The following is a 16,684-nucleotide window of genomic DNA, read 5'->3' on the forward strand; positions in this document are numbered from 1 at the left end:
ATTCATCTATTATCATCTCATCTAATTATACATACATTTTTCAATTGTACTTTATTATAAATTGATATACTTTACAGTTATCTTACATATGTGTAAAGACTATGAGCAGCTGTTAATCGTGATTTTGATTTTTGCCCTAATCTCCGAGCTCTACTTTAAAACCATGTATGATCCACAACGTCTACTGATAAACACGGGACAGGAAAACGGCTGCTGTAAAGCTTTTGGAATTAGACGTTAGAAAAAAGAAAATGGAGACATCCGTTTCCGTGTAAACCGTGACATGACACCGGAGGTCATCTGCAATGGTAAAGACAATGGCATTCGCAAACCGCTGTTAAACAATGCCGCTGGAATCCGGATCGTCATAACAACCCCTCTGTTCCTCTTATTTTAAAAGAGGGGGCTCGAGGTGTAAAAGAGGAACACAGACATCCTGTTTGATGAGGCGGGAATGTGCGGCATCTCATTTCTAGGATTCCATTGTTTCTGTTGACGCCGACGATGGAAAACACCTGTATCCTATTTTGAGAAAGAAGAGCGTATCTGATTTTTTCGGAGGGGGAATTAAGCCGGAACGATAATGTTTTGTGTGAAATAACATTTACTGATCCAAGTACAATGGAAATGGAAAGATATTAATTAGTTATTTTAAAAATAAGCAATAACACATGAGAGGTTTATGGATGAGGATGAGGAGAGGGTGAGTTGAGTTAATAGGTTAGTTTATAAAACACTCCCTACCTTCCTCCCTCCCTTCTTACTCCTTTCCTTCCTTCCTTCCTTCCTTCTCTCCTTACTTCCTTCCTCCCTCCCTCCTTACTCCTTTCCTTCCTTCCTTCCTCCTTACTCTTTTCCTTCCTTATTCCTTTCCTTCCTCCCTACCTTCCTTCCTCCTTTCCTCCCTCCATACTCCTTTCCTTCCTTCCTTCCTTCCTCCTTACTCTTTTCCTTCCTTATTCCTTTCCTTCCTCCCTACCTTCCTTCCTCCTTTCCTCCCTCCCTCCTTACTCCTTTCCTTTCCTTCCTTTCCTCCCTCCCTCCTTACTCCTTTCCTTCTTTCCTCCCTACTCCTTTCCTTCTTTCATCCCTTCCTTCTCTCCTTCCTTCCTTCCTCCCTCCCTCCTTACTCCTTTCCTTCCTTCCTTCCTTACTCCCTACCTTCCTTCCTCCTTTCCTCCCTCCCTCCTTCCTTCCTTCCTTCTCTCCTTACTTCCTATTTTTTAATTCCTTCCTGTTTAAAATTGTAATCTTTAATTTAATGTCCTTTTAATGATTTTAAAGCAAATCAAATCATTATTTTATGCTATAACCTTATATTTAATGCTCTATTCTTCCTATTTTTCTGCATTTTTAAATATTTTTATTACTATTAGAGGGCTGGAGGGGGGTTAATTGTATGTTTTAATGTTTGGGTTTTATTTTTATTTCTCTAATTGCAAGTTTTTATGTTTTTTACTGTTAAATGCTTGTTTTATGTTAAAGCACATTGAGTTTCCGTTGTGTATGAAATGTGTTTATATAAATAAAACTGCCTTTCTTTGCCTATTTATTTTTCTGCCACTGGGTGAATACTTGGGTTGTAATAATAATAATAAATAATAATAATAATAATAATAATAATTAAAACTGCAAGCAGTGATGAACGGGCCCTCGCGCCCCCATGCACCGCCTTGTACGCGCATGCCGGTGCATGCTGCAGTCACATGCAGACACAGCGGGTACGTAGACGTCTTGGCACCCGGGCTTGTAATGAATGTTGTGTGATGGGGCTAAGTCACATTGCATGTGTCCACTAGGTGGCGCTAGAGATCACCCACCAATTACATGTCATGTTGCAGTGTGTGATGTGGAGAACACATCCTGTAAATTTCATGTAAATCGGATAATGTTTGTCATGTGAGGCTGACTTCCTGTGTCCAGTAGGTGGCGCTGTGTATTTGACACAGTATTGATGCATAGATGTGTTTAGGGCGGGACCCTCTACATGTGTGATCAATTTGGTGTAGACGGGACAATGTCTGTAGGAGTTATAAGGACTTCCTGCTTCATGGCGAAGCATCGAAATTGTCTGCACAGCCACGCCCAACAGGAAGAAGTCATAAAAAAGCTTTTGATAACTTGTCATCTCCAATGTCTCAAGCTGACTCTGTGTGAATTTGAAGTGGATGGGATTAAATCTCTAGGAGTAGTTCGTTCAAATATGATGCGTGGAAATGACCAAAACATTCACCAAAATTGAGCATTTTTCCCAAGATGGCCGACTTCCTGTTGGACTTAGGGTATGGGTCCAAATGGCGTTTTTGTGCGCCTGGAGATGATACATAAACCTACCGAATTTCATTCTTCTATGTCAATCGGGAAGGCTGAGGTTCAATTTTGAAATATTCAAGGGGGCGCTATTGAGCCGTTTAGTCACGCCCATCCCATTGAAGTATATAGGATGTTAAATGACCGCACTCCAGACGTGTGTGTTGAGTTTCGTTACCGTGGAGGAATCCTTTGCCTCTGAAAACTGTAATCGTATTTTCATGGCGTTGAATGCGTTGTCATGGCAACAGTATTTGATGATGGGTCATGAGTTGCAGAATGTAGTATCACCAAGGTCTTATGTCTCAGCTGAGTAAATTTCAGGTGGAAATACTTAAGATTATGGGAGTAATTAATGAACAAATGAAGCAAGTCACTTCCTGTCGCCACTAGGTGGCGCTATGTCTGTCACTAAATATGAGACTGTACATGTGTTCAGACCAGGACGCTGAACAAGCATATTAAATTTGTAAAAGCTCAGACCATGTGGAGTCAAGTTATGAGAGTTTGAAATTTCATGGCGAAGCATCGAAATTCGCCGCGTCACCACGGCAACCAGGAATGACGTGGGAAAAAGCTTTTGATAACTTTTCATCTCCAATGTCTCAAGATGACTCTGTGTGAATTTGAAGTGGATGGGATGAAATCTCTAGGAGTAGTGCGTTCAAATATGATGCCACAATTTGCATTAAAATCAATATTTGATTCAAAATGGCCGACTTCCTGTTGGTGTTAGGGTATGTGTCCAAGAGACTTTTTGGTGCGTCTTGACATGATGAACATGTGTACCAAGTTTCGTTTCTCTATGTCAATCTGTCACGAGGGGCTCGCTTTTATTAATTTTGTAGGGGGCGCTAGAGAGCCATTTTGACACGCCCATTTGTGCAGACCATAAAATATCGAAATTTTCGCCGGGTCTGGCTTGTGTGCAAACTTTGGTGACTTTTACGGCACGTTCAGGGGGGCAAAAAGGCCGTCGTTGTGAGAGAAGAAAAATAATAATAATTAAAACTGCAAGCAGTGATGAACGGGCCCTCGCGCCCCCACACACCGCCTTGTACGCGCATGTCGGTGCATGCTGCAGTCACACGGCAGACACAGCGGGCACGTAGACGTCTTGGCACCGGGGCTTGTAATGAACACTGGGTGATGGGGCTAAGTCACATTGCATGTGTCCACTAGGTGGGGCTAGAGATCACCCACCAATTACATGTCATGTTGCAGTGTATGATGTGGAGAACACATCCTGTAAATTTCATGTAAATCGGATAATGTTTGTCATATGAGGCTGACTTCCTGTGTCCAGTAGGTGGCGCTGTGTATTTGACGCAGTATTGATGCATAGATGTGTTCAGGGCGGGACCCTCTACATGCGTGATCAATTTGGTGTAGACAGGACAATGTCTGTAGGAGTTATAAAGACTTCCTGCTTCATGGCGAAGAATCGAAATTGTTTGCACAGCCACGCCCAACAGGAAGAAGTCATAAAAAAGCTTTTGATAACTTTTCATCTCCAATGTCTCAAGATGATTCTGTGTGAATTTGAAGTGGATGGGATGGAATCCCTAGGACTAGTGCGTTCAAATATGAGGCCTGGAAATGACCAAAAAATGCACCAAAATTGAGCATTTTTCCCAAGATGGCCGACTTCCTGTTGGACTTAGGGTATGGGTCCAAATGGCGTTTTTGTGCGTCTGGAGATGATACATAAACCTACCGAGTTTCATTCTTCTACGTCAATCGGGAAGGCTGAGGTTCAATTTTGAAATATTCAAGGGGGCGCTATTGAGCCGTTTAGTCACGCCCATCCCATTGAAGTATATAGGATGTTAAATGACCCCACTCCAGACGTGTGTGTTGAGTTTCGTTACCGTGGAGGCATCCTTTGCCCCTGAAAACTGTAATCGTATTTTCATGGCGTTGAATGTGTTGTCATGGCAACGGTATTTGATGATGGGTCATGAGTTGCAGAATGTAGCATCACCAAGGTCTCATGTCTCAGCTGAGTCAATTTCAGGTGGAAATACTTAAGATTATGGGAGTAATTAATGAACAAATGACGCAAGTGACTTCCTGTTGCCAGTAGGGGGCGCTATGACTGTCACTAAATATGAGACTGTACATGTGTTCAGATCAGGACGCTGAACAAGTATATTAAATTTGGAAAAGCTGAGACCATGTGGAGTCAAGTTATGAGGGTTTGAAATTTCATGGCGAAGCATCGAAATTCGCCGCGTCACCACGGCAACCAGGAATGACCGGCGAAAAAGCTTTTGATAACTTTTCATCTCCAATGTCTCAAGATGACTCTGTGTGAATTTGAAGTGGATGAGATGAAATCTCGAGGACTAGTTCGTTAAAGTACGAGGAGTGGAATACGCCAAAATCGCACATATTTTTCAAAATGGCCGACTTCCTGTTGGAGTGACGTCATGGGCCCCAGTGACTTTTTTGTGCGTCTGGACATGATACATATATATACCAAATTTCGTTCATGTACGTCAATCTCTCACATTTTTATATTCAATAGGGGGCGCTAGAGAGCCATTTTGTCACGCCCATTTCTGCAAACCATAAAATATCAAAATTTTCGCCGGGTCTGGCTTGCGTGCAAACTTTGGTGACTTTTCGCGCACGTTCAGGGGGGCAAAAAGGGCGTTGTTTTGGGAGAAGAAGAAGAATAATAATCATGGCAAAAACAATAGGGCTTCGCGCTGGTCAGCGCTCGGGCCCTAATTAAAACTGCAAGCAGTGATGAACGGGCCCTCGCGCCTCCACGCACCGCCTTGTACGCGCATGTCGGTGCATGCTGCAGTCACATAGCAGACACAGCGGGCACGTAGACGTCTTGGCACCGGGGCTTGTAATGAACACTGTGTGATGGGGCTAAGTCACATTGCATGTGTCCACTAGGTGGTGCTAGAGATCACCCACCAATTACATGTCATGTTGCAGTGTATGATGTAGAGAACACATCCTCTAAATTTCATGTAAATCGGATAATGTTTGTCATATGAGGCAGACTTCCTGTGTCCAGTAGGTGGCGCTGTGTATATGAAGCAGTATTGATGCATAGATGTGTTCAGGGCGGGACCCTCTACATGCGTGATCAATTTGGTGTAGACGGGACAATGTCTGTAGGAGTTATAAGGACTTCCTGCTTCATGGCGAAGCATCGAAATTGTTTGCACAGCCACGCCCAACAGGAAGAAGTCATAAAAAAGCTTTTGATAACTTGTCATCTCCAATGTCTCAAGCTGACTCTGTGTGAATTTGAAGTGGATGGGATGAAATCTCTAGGAGTAGTTCGTTCAAATATGAGGCGTGGAAATGACCAAAACACTCACCAAAATTGAGCATTTTTCCCAAGATGGCCGACTTCCTGTTGGACTTAGGGTATGGGTCCAAATGGCGTTTTTGTGCGTCTGGAGATGATACATAAACCTACCGAGTTTCATTCTTCTATGTCAATCGGGAAGTCTGAGGTTCAATTTTGAAATATTGAAGGGGGCGCTATTGAGCCATTTAGTCACACCCATCCCATTGAAGTATATAGGATGTTAAATGACCCCACTCCAGACGTGTGTGTTGAGTTTCGTTACCGTGGAGGCATCCTTTGCCCCTTAAAAGTGTAATCGTATTTCATGGCGTTGAATGCGTTGTCATGGCAACAGTATTTGATGATGGGTCACGAGTTGCAGAATGTAGCATCACCAAGGTCTCATGTCTCAGCTGAGTCAATTTCAGGTGTAAATACTTAAGATTATGGGAGTAATTAGTGAAAGAATGAAGCAAGTGACTTCCTGTTGCCAGTAGGGGGCGCTATGACTGTAACAAAATATGAGACTGTACATTTTTTCAGACTGGGACACTGAACAAGCATATTAAATTTGGAAAAGCTCAGACCATGTGGAGTCAAGTTATGAGGGTTTGAATTTTCATGGCGAAGGATCGAAATTCGCCACATCACCACGGCAACCAGGAATGACGAGGGAAAAACCTTTTGATAACTTTTCATCTCCAATGTCTCAAGATGATCCTGTGTGAATTTGAAGTGGATGGGATGAAGATTATGGGAGTAATTAGTGAAAGAATGAAGCAAGTGACTTCCTGTTGCCAGTAGGGGGCGCTATGACTGTCACTAAATATGAGACTGTACATGTGTTCAGAGCAGGACCCTGAACAAGCATCTGAAATTTGATAAAGCTCAGACAATGTGGAGTCAAGTTATGAGGGTTTGAAATTTCATGGCGAAGCATCGAAATTCGCCGCGTCACCACGGCAACCAGGAATGACGGACGAAAAAGCTTTTGATAACTTTTCATCTCCAATGTCTCAAGATGACTCTGTGTGAATTTGAAGTGGATGGGAAGAAAACTCTAGGAGTAGTGCATTCAAATATGATGCCACAATTTGCATTAAAATCAATATTTTGATTCAAAATGGCCGACTTCCTGTTGGTGTTAGGGTATGTGTCCAAGAGACTTTTTGGTGCGTCTTGACATGTTGAACATGTGTACCAAGTTTCGTTTCTCTATGTCAATCTGTCACGAGGGGCTCGCTTTTATTGATTTTGCAGGTGGCGCTAGAGAGCCATTTTGCCTCGCCCATTTATGCAAACCATAAAATATCAAATTTTTCGCCGGGTCTGACTTGCATGCAAACTTTGGTGAGTATCGGGGCACGTTTAGTGGGGGAAAAAGGCAGTTACTTTGTCAGAAGAAAAATAAAGAGAACTAGAACTGTTCGTACCGAACAGTTATGAACGGGGGCCAAGCCATCCGGCGCAACTCGTCCCCCGCGTGACTCGCCCCCCACGCGACTCGCCCCGCGAAGCCCACGCAATATGGCCTAAAAGGACGACGGGGCTCTGGGCGTGCGTCAGGACACAGGCCAATGTCTGAGCCTCAGTATTCATTGTAAAGGGAAGTGCGAAAGGCTGAATGTGTGGCGATTTGAATTTGTCGTAATAAGTCCCGCCCACTTTCACTGATTGTTACGTAATTTTGCAGCTGGCCTCTGGAGTGATGTCTCATCATGCTCACCAAATTATGTGTGAATGCGATCATCTTTTAGGAAACTTGATATTTGTGGGTTTATAACGCCCCCTGTTGATTGATTTGCACCATATTTGGCACAGAGCCTCTGGATGACTTCTTGAACAAGTGATTTAAGTTTCAAGTTGAAAGCATTTACTTTGACCAAAATATGAAACAATGTGTTCTTTTTAGCTAGCAAAAAAGATTGTTTGGCTATAAGTAGAGCATTTTTTGGAGTACCAAAATTCTTTTGATAACTTTTCACCACACTCATCTGGAGATTATATGTGCCAAGTTTCATGCAGATAGCTCTTAAACTGTAGGAGGAGTTCAAAAAAGTAGGTTTTGCATATGCAGTGATTTAGCAAAGGAAATCTGCAGCAGAAGTGGGCGGGGCCTATGTCAAAAAATCCAGCTCTATTCAGGGAATACATGGATATGAGGTATATGAATGTGTCATTTAAAATGTGGCAGTTATAACCCTAACCCTAACCCGTTATAGCGCCACCTAGTGGAGTAGATGTGCTATTTTTGTTGTGGAAGATCTGTGTCCTATTCTATATGTACCCTATAAATTTCACAACCCTCATCATAAGAGTTCAGCTAAAATAAATGCTTGTTGTTTATGTACTTATAAGCCACGCCCACATTGACCAGTCATGATCACCTTCAATATACGGCCTCAGGAATGGGTCTGCATCATACTTACCAAATTTGGTAGAAATCCGTAAAGCCGTTCAAGGGATATAAATTTCCTAGATTTGTAGCGCCCCCTAGTGGTCAACATTCACAAAACTCGGCTCATTCCCTCACAGTCACATGCCAACCAAGGATCTGAGATTTGGTGTTAATAGCATTTAGTTGGACCGAGATATCCAACAGTTAGCATTTTCATAGCTAGCTACAGAAATTAGTTTGTTAATAATTTGCGCCTACCTTGGCCAAGCAAAATTCTTTTGATAACTTAAGATCAGGTTGAGCTGGGCAGTGTACGTGCCAAGTTTCACGCAGATCGGACAAAACCCCGAGGAGGAGTTCGAAAAAGTAGGTTTTGCAGTTTTTGCGATTTAGTGCAAAAATTTTCTAGGCGTAAGTGGGCGTGGCCAATGGAAAAGTGATTCAGCTCTATTCAAAGAATCTGGGGATAGAAGGTTTTTGAATGTGCGACATACGGTGTGAGAGTTATAGGCCAAAACGCGTTGTCCTTACTTATAGCGCCCCCTGCAGGCGGACATATGTAGTTTTTTGCGTCTGAGGTACGTGCAGGGCTCTGGACCAACCCTCCAAATTGCACCGCCCTCCCTTGCACGGTTTAGCCTGCAGCACCAGTTTTATCAACGGAAGAATAAAAATTAAGTATAATTAAAACTGCAAGCAGTGATGAACGGGCCCTCGCGCCCCCATGCACCGCCCCGTACTCGCATGTCGGTGCGTGCTGCAGTCACACGGCAGACACAGCGGGCACGTAGACGTCTTGGCACCTGGGCTTGTAATGAATGTTGTGTGATGGGGCTAAGTCACATTGCATGTGTCCACTAGGTGGCGCTAGAGATCACCCACCAATTACATGTCATGTTGCAGTGTGTGATGTGGAGAACACATCCTGTAAATTTCATATAAATCGGATAATGTTTGTCATATGAGGCTTACTTCCTGTGTCCAGTAGGTGGCGCTGTGTATTTGACACAGTATTGATGCATAGATGTGTTCAGGGCGGGACCCTCTACATGCATGATGAATTTGGTGTAGACAGGACAATGTCTGTAGGAGTTATAAGGACTTCCTGCCTCATGGCGAAGCATCGAAATTGTCCGCACAGCCACGCCCAACAGGAAGAAGTCATAAAAAAGATTTTGATAAGTGGCGTTATGTCTTAGCTGAGTCAATTTCAGGTGTAAATACTTAAGATTATGAGAGTAATTAGTGAAAGAATGAAGCAAGTGACTTCCTGTTGCCAGTAGGTGGCGCTATGACTGTCACTAAATATGAGACTGTACATGTGTTCAGAGCAGGACCCTGAACAAGCATCTGAAATTTGGAAAAGCTCAGACCATGTGGAGTCAAGTTATGAGGGTTTGAAATTTCATGGCGAAGCATCGAAATTCGCCGCATCACCACGGCAACCAGGAATGACGGGCCAAAAAGCTTTTGATAACTTTTCATCTCCAATGTCTCAAGATGATTGTGTGTGAATTTGAAGAGGATGGCATGAAATCCCTAGGACTAGTTTGTTCAAATATGATGCCTGGAAATGACCAAAAAATGCACCAAAATTGAGCATTTTTCCCAAGATGGCTGACTTCCTGTTGGACTTAGGGTATGGGTCCAAATGGCGTTTTTGTGCGTCTGGAGATGATACATAAACCTAGCGAGTTTCATTCTTCTATGTCAATCAGGAAGGCTGAGGTTCAATTTTGAAATATTCAAGGGGGCGCTATTGAGCGATTTAGCCACGCCCATCCCTTTGAAGTATATAGGATGTTTAATGAACCCACTCCAGACGTGTGTGTTGAGTTTCGTTACCGTGGAGGCATCCTTTGCCCCTGAAAACTGTAATCGTATTTTCATGGCGTTGAATGTGTTGTCATGGCAACGGTATTTGATGACGGGTCATGAGTTGCAGACTGTAGCATCACCAAGGTCTTATGTCTCAGCTGAGTTAATTTCAGGTAGAAATACTTAAGATTATGGGAGTAATTAATGAACAAATGACGCAAGTGACTTCCTGTTGCCAGCAGGTGGCGCTATGACTGTCACTAAATATGAGACAGTACATGTGTTCAGACCGGAACGCTGAAAAAGCATATTAAATTTGGAAAAGCTCAGACCATGTGGAGTCAAGTTATGAGGGTTTGAAATTTCATGGCGAAGGATCGAAATTCGCCGCGTCACCACGGCAACCAGGAATGAGGGACGAAAAAGCTTTTGATAACTTTTCATCTCCAATGTCTCAAGATGACTCTGTGTGAATTTGAAGTGGATGGGATGAAAACTGTAGGACTAGTTCGCTCAAATATGATGCCAAAATCGGCATTCAAATCAATACTTTGATTCAAAATGGCCGACTTCCTGTTGGAGTGACGTCATGGTACCCAGAGACTTTTTTGTGCGTCTTGACATGATGAACATGTGTACCGAATTTCGTTTCTCTATGTCAATCTGTCTCGAGGGGCTCGATTTTCTTGATTTTGCAGGGGGCGCTAGAGAGCCATTTTAGCACGCCCGTTTATGCAAACCATAAAATATCAAAATTTTCGCCACGTCTGGCTTGCGTGCAAACTTTGGTGACTTTTAAGGCACGTTCAGGGGGGCAAAAAGGCCGCTGTTGTGAGAGAAGAAAAAAAAGAATAATCTTGGCAAAAACAATAGGGCTTCGCGCTGGTCAGCGCTCGGGCCCTAACTAGAACTGTTCGTACCGAACAGTTATGAACGGGGGCCAAGCCATCCGGCGCAACTCGTCCCCCACGTGACTCGCCCCCCACGCGACCCGCCCCGCGAAGCCCACGCAATATGGCCTAAAAGGACGACGGGGCTCTGGGCGTGCGTCAGGACACAGGCCAATGTCTGAGCCTCAGTATTCATTGTAAAGGGAAGTGCGTAAGGCTGAATGTGTGGCGATTTGGATTTGTCGTAATAAGTCCCGCCCACTTTCACCGATTGTTACGTAATTTTGCAGCTGGCCTCTGGAGTGATGTCTCATCATGCTCACCAAATTATGTGTGAATGCGATCATCTTTTAGGAAACTTGATATTTGTGGGTTTATAACGCCCCCTGTTGATTGATTTGCACCATATTTGGCACAGAGCCTCTGGATGACTTACTGAACAAGTGACTTAAGTTTGAAGTTAAAAGCATTTACTTTGACCAAAATATGAAACAATGTGTTCTTTTTAGCTAGCAAAAAAGATTGTTTGGCTACAAGTAGAGCATTTTTTGGAGTACCAAAATTCTTTTGATAACTTTTCACCAGACTCATCTGGAGATTATATGTGCCAGGTTTCATGTAGATAGCTCTTAAACTGTAGGAGGAGTTCAAAAAAGTTGGTTTTACATATGCGGTGATTTAACAAAGGAAATCTGCAGCAGAAGTGGGCGGGGCTTATGTCAAAAAATCCAGCCCTATTCAGGGAATACATGGATATGAGGTATATGAATGTGTCATTTAAAATGTGGAAGTTACAGGCAAAAACGCGTTTGTATCCGTTATAGCGCCACCTAGTGGAGTAGATGTGCTATTTTTGTTATGGAAGATCTGTGTCCTATTCTATATGTACCCTATAAATTTCACAACCCTCATCATAAGAGTTCAGCTAAAATAAATGCTTGTTGTTTATGTACTTATAAGCCACGCCCACATTGACCAGTCATGACCACCTTCAATATATGGCCTCAGGAATGGGTCTGCATCATACTTACCGAATTTGGTAGAAATCCGTAAAGCCGTTAAAGAGATATAAATTTCCTAGATTTGTAGCGCCCCCTAGTGGTCAACATTCACAAAACTCGGCTCACATACTCACAGCCACATGCCAACCAAGGATCTGACATTTGGTGTCAATAGCATTTAGTTGGACCGAGATATCCAACAGTTAGCATTTTCATAGCTAGCTACAGAAATTAATTTGTTAATAATTTGCGCCTACCTTGGCCGAGCAAAATTCTTTTGATAACTTAAGATCAGGTTGAGCTGGGCAGTGTACGTGCCAACTTTCACGCAGATCGGACAAAACCCCGAGGAGGAGTTCGAAAAAGTAGGTTTTCCAGTTTTTGCGATTTTGCGCAAAAAAATTCTAGGCGGAAGTGGGCGTGGCCAATGGCAAAGTGATTCAGCTCTATTCAGGGAATCTGGGGATATAAAGTTTTTGAATGTGCGACATACGGTGTGAGAGTTATAGGCCAAAACGCGTTGTCCTTACTTATAGCGCCCCCTGCAGGCGGACATATGTAGTTTTTTGCGTCTGAGGTACGTGCAGGGGTCTGTACCAACCCTCCAAATTGCACCGCCCTCCCATGCACGGTTTAGCCTGCAGCACCAGTTTTATCAACGGAAAAATAAAAATAATAAAAATCAACACAAAAACAATAGGGTTCCTAGCACCGCTGGTACTAGGAAACGCGTCTGCTTGCATACGCGTTTCCTCGTCCCCTCGGGCTTGGCCCCCTAATAATAATAATCATGGCAAAAACAATAGGGCTTCGCGCTGGTCAGCGCTCGGGCCCTAATAATCTGGACGATTACAATAGGGCTTCGCGCTGGTCAGCGCTCGGGCCCTAATAAATGTTATTTAAAGGAGCCTTTCTTGGCACTCAAGGACACTGTACAGAGTTAGTTAAATTAAAAACACATTAAGAAGAAACAACAACATAAATAAAAAATTAATAAATAAAGATAATATAAAAGTGACACAGCAACTGACATCAGATGGAAGAGGCAGTGTTAAACAGATGTGTTTTGAGTTGTGATTTGAAAAGGTTTACTGGCATTGAGGGGGTTAATTGTATGTTTTAATGTTTGGGTTTTATTTTTATTTCTCTAATTGCATGTTTTTATGTTTTTTTATTTCCATTTCTTACGGTTAAATTCTTGTTTTATGTAACGTTTTAAATAAAGCTGCCTTGACTATTTATTTTTCTGACACTGGGTGAATACTTGGGTTGTAATATATATAATTTAATAGGATATCACCAGTAACGTTTTAAGCTTTGCTCTCTTCTTCAGACTCTCTATCTCTCTCTATCTGAAGACGAGCATAAAGGGAGAGAACGATTAAACACTGAGAACGATAACATCCTGTAAACAGCAGTATCAAGGACGCTCTGTGCTCTCCAGCTGTGTCTGAAGCTAATTACTGCTGTAGTCTGGATGTAAGGAGAAAGAAAAAGAAAAGCAGCAGAGTTCAGAGGTGTGAGCTGTGAGTATTTCATTCAGACACTAGCTGCTGTGATGTTTTTAGTATTTACAGACCAAACTGACCCGCAGCAGATGTTGAAGCACCGCTGCAGTAAGAGCACAGATCTGCTTTTACATTATAATAGAGAACAAAGCTACAGCATCTTCGTAATAATAAAGACCTTTCAAATTAAAGCACCTCTGTCATCCTGCTCCAATTTACAGTAAGGCTGCTCAATTAATCGAAATTTGATCATGATTACGATTTAGGGGCCAAATGATCTCAAAACTAATAAAATCGAGGGGAAACGATTTTTAATAATAATGAGATAGCGCTCAATAACAAAAGTTTTATTTTGAAGAGCTTAGACAGGAAGTCGCCGCAGCTCTGTTAGTTTGACAGAAGCTGAAACACACAGCGAAATGTTTTAACTGTAAATAAAAGTGCAGAGTTTCCAGCCTGCGTCAGACGATGCTGAGTTTACTGACTAATTATTAAAAACCAGGAAGTGATGTGTGAACTATCGTCATGGTAACCAGCTCAGCTCTAATATCTCTGCACATTTTCTGCTGTGTGTTGCGTTAAGCAGCAAGTTAGAATGATCCTAACTTTATACCCTCTTACAGCGGCCATGTTTACAGTGTTTGTTATAGTTATTGTTCTCAGTGTGGACGGACCTTAAGGCTCAGATATCGTCATTGGTGACTTCCTGTTAAGTTATGAATACTTGCATTGGGAGCTGCAGTAACAGATTCAGCACCTGCTTTCTTATTGTGGATGTGCTCGTCTACTGCACAACTTTTTGAATACTTGGGTTGTAAATAAATTTGGGATACTTGTTTATAAATGACATTAATTAAGACGTGATAAAAGGGGTAGAAATGTATTAGTGTAAATTACTTTCTACTCCTTTTTCGAACACCGTTATAATAGTTTTATTTGTTTTATACAATTTTTAATAATTATTTTAGGTCTTTATTTGCCTTTATTGGACAGTTGGTGTCAAAGAAGCCAACAGGAAACTAGGGGAGAGAGAAATGGGTTTGGCATGCAACAAAGGTCCGTTCCCAGACTCAAACCACTCAAACCCTTGTCAATGAGGGAGCTCTCCGCCTCCTTTTTTCTATTTTCTAATCAGTTTTTTTTATTCTCATATTCGAAATAAATATACTCAAATCAAATCAAATTAAATCAAATCATGTGGACAGTTTCATTTTCTCCTCAGACTTACTTGATTCCAGGCACTTCACAGGATTTAGGCCTTGATGCCAGAGTCTGGACCTGAAACACAAACACAAAAATTACAATTATGCTAAAAAAAAAAAAAACCCATTCATCTTTATATTTCAAAATAAAATGAACCTATAAAAATATATATTCACACTCCTTTTGTTCCTCAAACCACGCAGTAACACTTCTAATCTTAACACATGCTGAACTACTTCCAGGTTAATTGCATCGATTTCTTTTAGGCAATTAAGTGTATAAAAGAATTAATGGCATTAAGGACGGGATTGGCAACAAGGAGGAGAGGATTGAGGCTGCCAATGGGATTGGTGCCATCTTGTAATTAAGGATTAGCTGATCCAACTTTTATCCTCTTCAGATATCTCAACGCTTTCCTTGTATCTGCCGGTACAAAGTATGAAGTAGAAACCAAACGCTCTCTATTTAAATATCTGTGACTGTTGGAAGTTCATAAATCTAAATTTTTTATGAAGGTGACATGATGTGAGGGATCGCTGTCGAGGCCCAAATTCACCGAATGAAAGCAGAAACACTAAATTTGTATTATTTCCTTCCTCCCTCCCTTCTTACTCATTTCCTTCCTTCTTTCCTTCCTTCCTCTTTTCAGCCTTCCTCCTTTCCTCCCTCCCTCCCTCCCTCTTTCCCTCCCTCCCTCCCTCCCTTCCTTCCTTCCTGCCTCCCTCACTTCCTTCCTTTTCTCCTTCCTTCCTTCTCTCCTAATTCCTTCCTCCCTCCCTCACTTCCTTCCTTTTCTCCTTCCTTACTTCCTTCTCTCCTAATTCCTTCCTCTTTTTGTGCTTCCTTCCATCTTTCCTCCCTCCCTCCTTCCTTCCTCCATTCCTCCCTCCATTCCTTCCTCCCTCCCTCCCCTCCTAAATTCCTTCCTCTTTTCGGCCTTACTCCTTTCCTTCCTCCCAAATTCCTTCCTCTTTTAGTCCTCCCTCCCTCCTTCCTTCCTTCCTTCCTCCCTCCCTCCCTTCCTTCTCTCTTTAAGTAAATAAAGTTTTTTCCCAGCATGACACCTCCCAAAATAGACTTTTACGGTATATGATCTGTTGTCATGTCAAATAGAGAGAATTACTTTTCATGTCTGGTTTGACAACATACAGGATTTCCTACGTAATATAATTTGGACTCCGCTGTTGTTGACGTAACTGATTCCAGAGAAGTGTCTCATCCTCATTTGAGCCCATCCTACCTGATCGCCTCTTTATGGCAGCGCAGGAAAGACCGGTTCAACATGTAGCCTGATGAGCTTTGGACATAATGACGGCAGAATTTAAGGCGCCACAATCACCATTCTCCAAAGACACTAAAAGGAATACAGCTCCTCCCTTCCGTCTTACTCCTTTCCTTCCTTCCTTCCTTCCTCCATTCCTCCCTCCTTCCTTCCTTTCCTTCCTTCCTTCTCTCCTTACTTCCTTCCTCTTTTCCTCCATTCCTCCCTCCCTCCCTTCTCTCCTTACTTCCTTCCTCTTTTCCTCCTTTCCTTCCTTCTCTCGTAAATTCCATCCTCTTTTCGTCCTTACTCCTTTCCTTCCTTCCTCCATTCCTCCCTCCCTCCTTTCCTTCCTTCCTTCCATTCCTTCCTCCCTCCCTCCCTCTTTCCTTCCTCCATCCCTCCTTCCTTCCTTTCTTCCTACTTCCTTCCTCCCTTCCTCTTTTCCTCCTTTCCTTCCTTCTCTCCTAAATTCCTTCCTCTTTTTGTCCTTACTCCTTTCCTCCCTCCCTCCTTCTTTCCTCCCTCCCTCCTTTCCTTCCTTCCTTCCTTCTCTCCTTTCCTTCCTTCCTTCTCTCCTTCCTTCCTTCCTTCCTCTTTTCCTCCTTTCCTTCCTTCCTTCTCTCCTAAATTCCTTCCTCTTTTCATCCTTCCTTCCTTCCTTCCTCCATCCACTCCCTCCTTACTCCTTTCCTTCCTTCCTCCATCCACCCCCTCCTTACTCCTTTCCTCCCTTCCTCCATTCCTCCCTCCTTACTCCTTTCCTTCCTTCTCTCCTATATTCCTTCCTCTTTTCATCCTTACTCCTTTCCTTCCTTCCTCCCTCCCTCCTTTCTTTCCTTCCTTCCATCCTTACTCCTTTCCTTTCTTACTCCTTTCCTTCCTTCCTTCCTTCCTCCATTCCTCCCTTTCCTTACTCCATTCTTTCCATTCCTCCTTTCCTTCCTCCCTTCCTTCTCTCCCAAATAAATAGAAT

The 16,684-nt window shown here is 42.7% G+C and overlaps 1 protein-coding gene across 1 annotated transcript in view; it reads right to left on the bottom strand.

The window, feature by feature from the left end:
* The window catches only part of crtc3 (CREB regulated transcription coactivator 3), a 94,866-nt gene that overhangs the window by 19,647 nt on the left and 58,535 nt on the right, over positions 1 to 16,684 (bottom strand). Inside the window, 1 exon segment of the mRNA XM_053324285.1 lies at positions 14,473 to 14,541. Within this exon segment, the coding sequence (XP_053180260.1) occupies positions 14,473 to 14,541 (69 nt within the window).

Source organism: Scomber japonicus, chromosome 1 (assembly GCF_027409825.1).
Source record: "Scomber japonicus isolate fScoJap1 chromosome 1, fScoJap1.pri, whole genome shotgun sequence".
Lineage (NCBI taxonomy): Eukaryota > Metazoa > Chordata > Actinopteri > Scombriformes > Scombridae > Scomber > Scomber japonicus.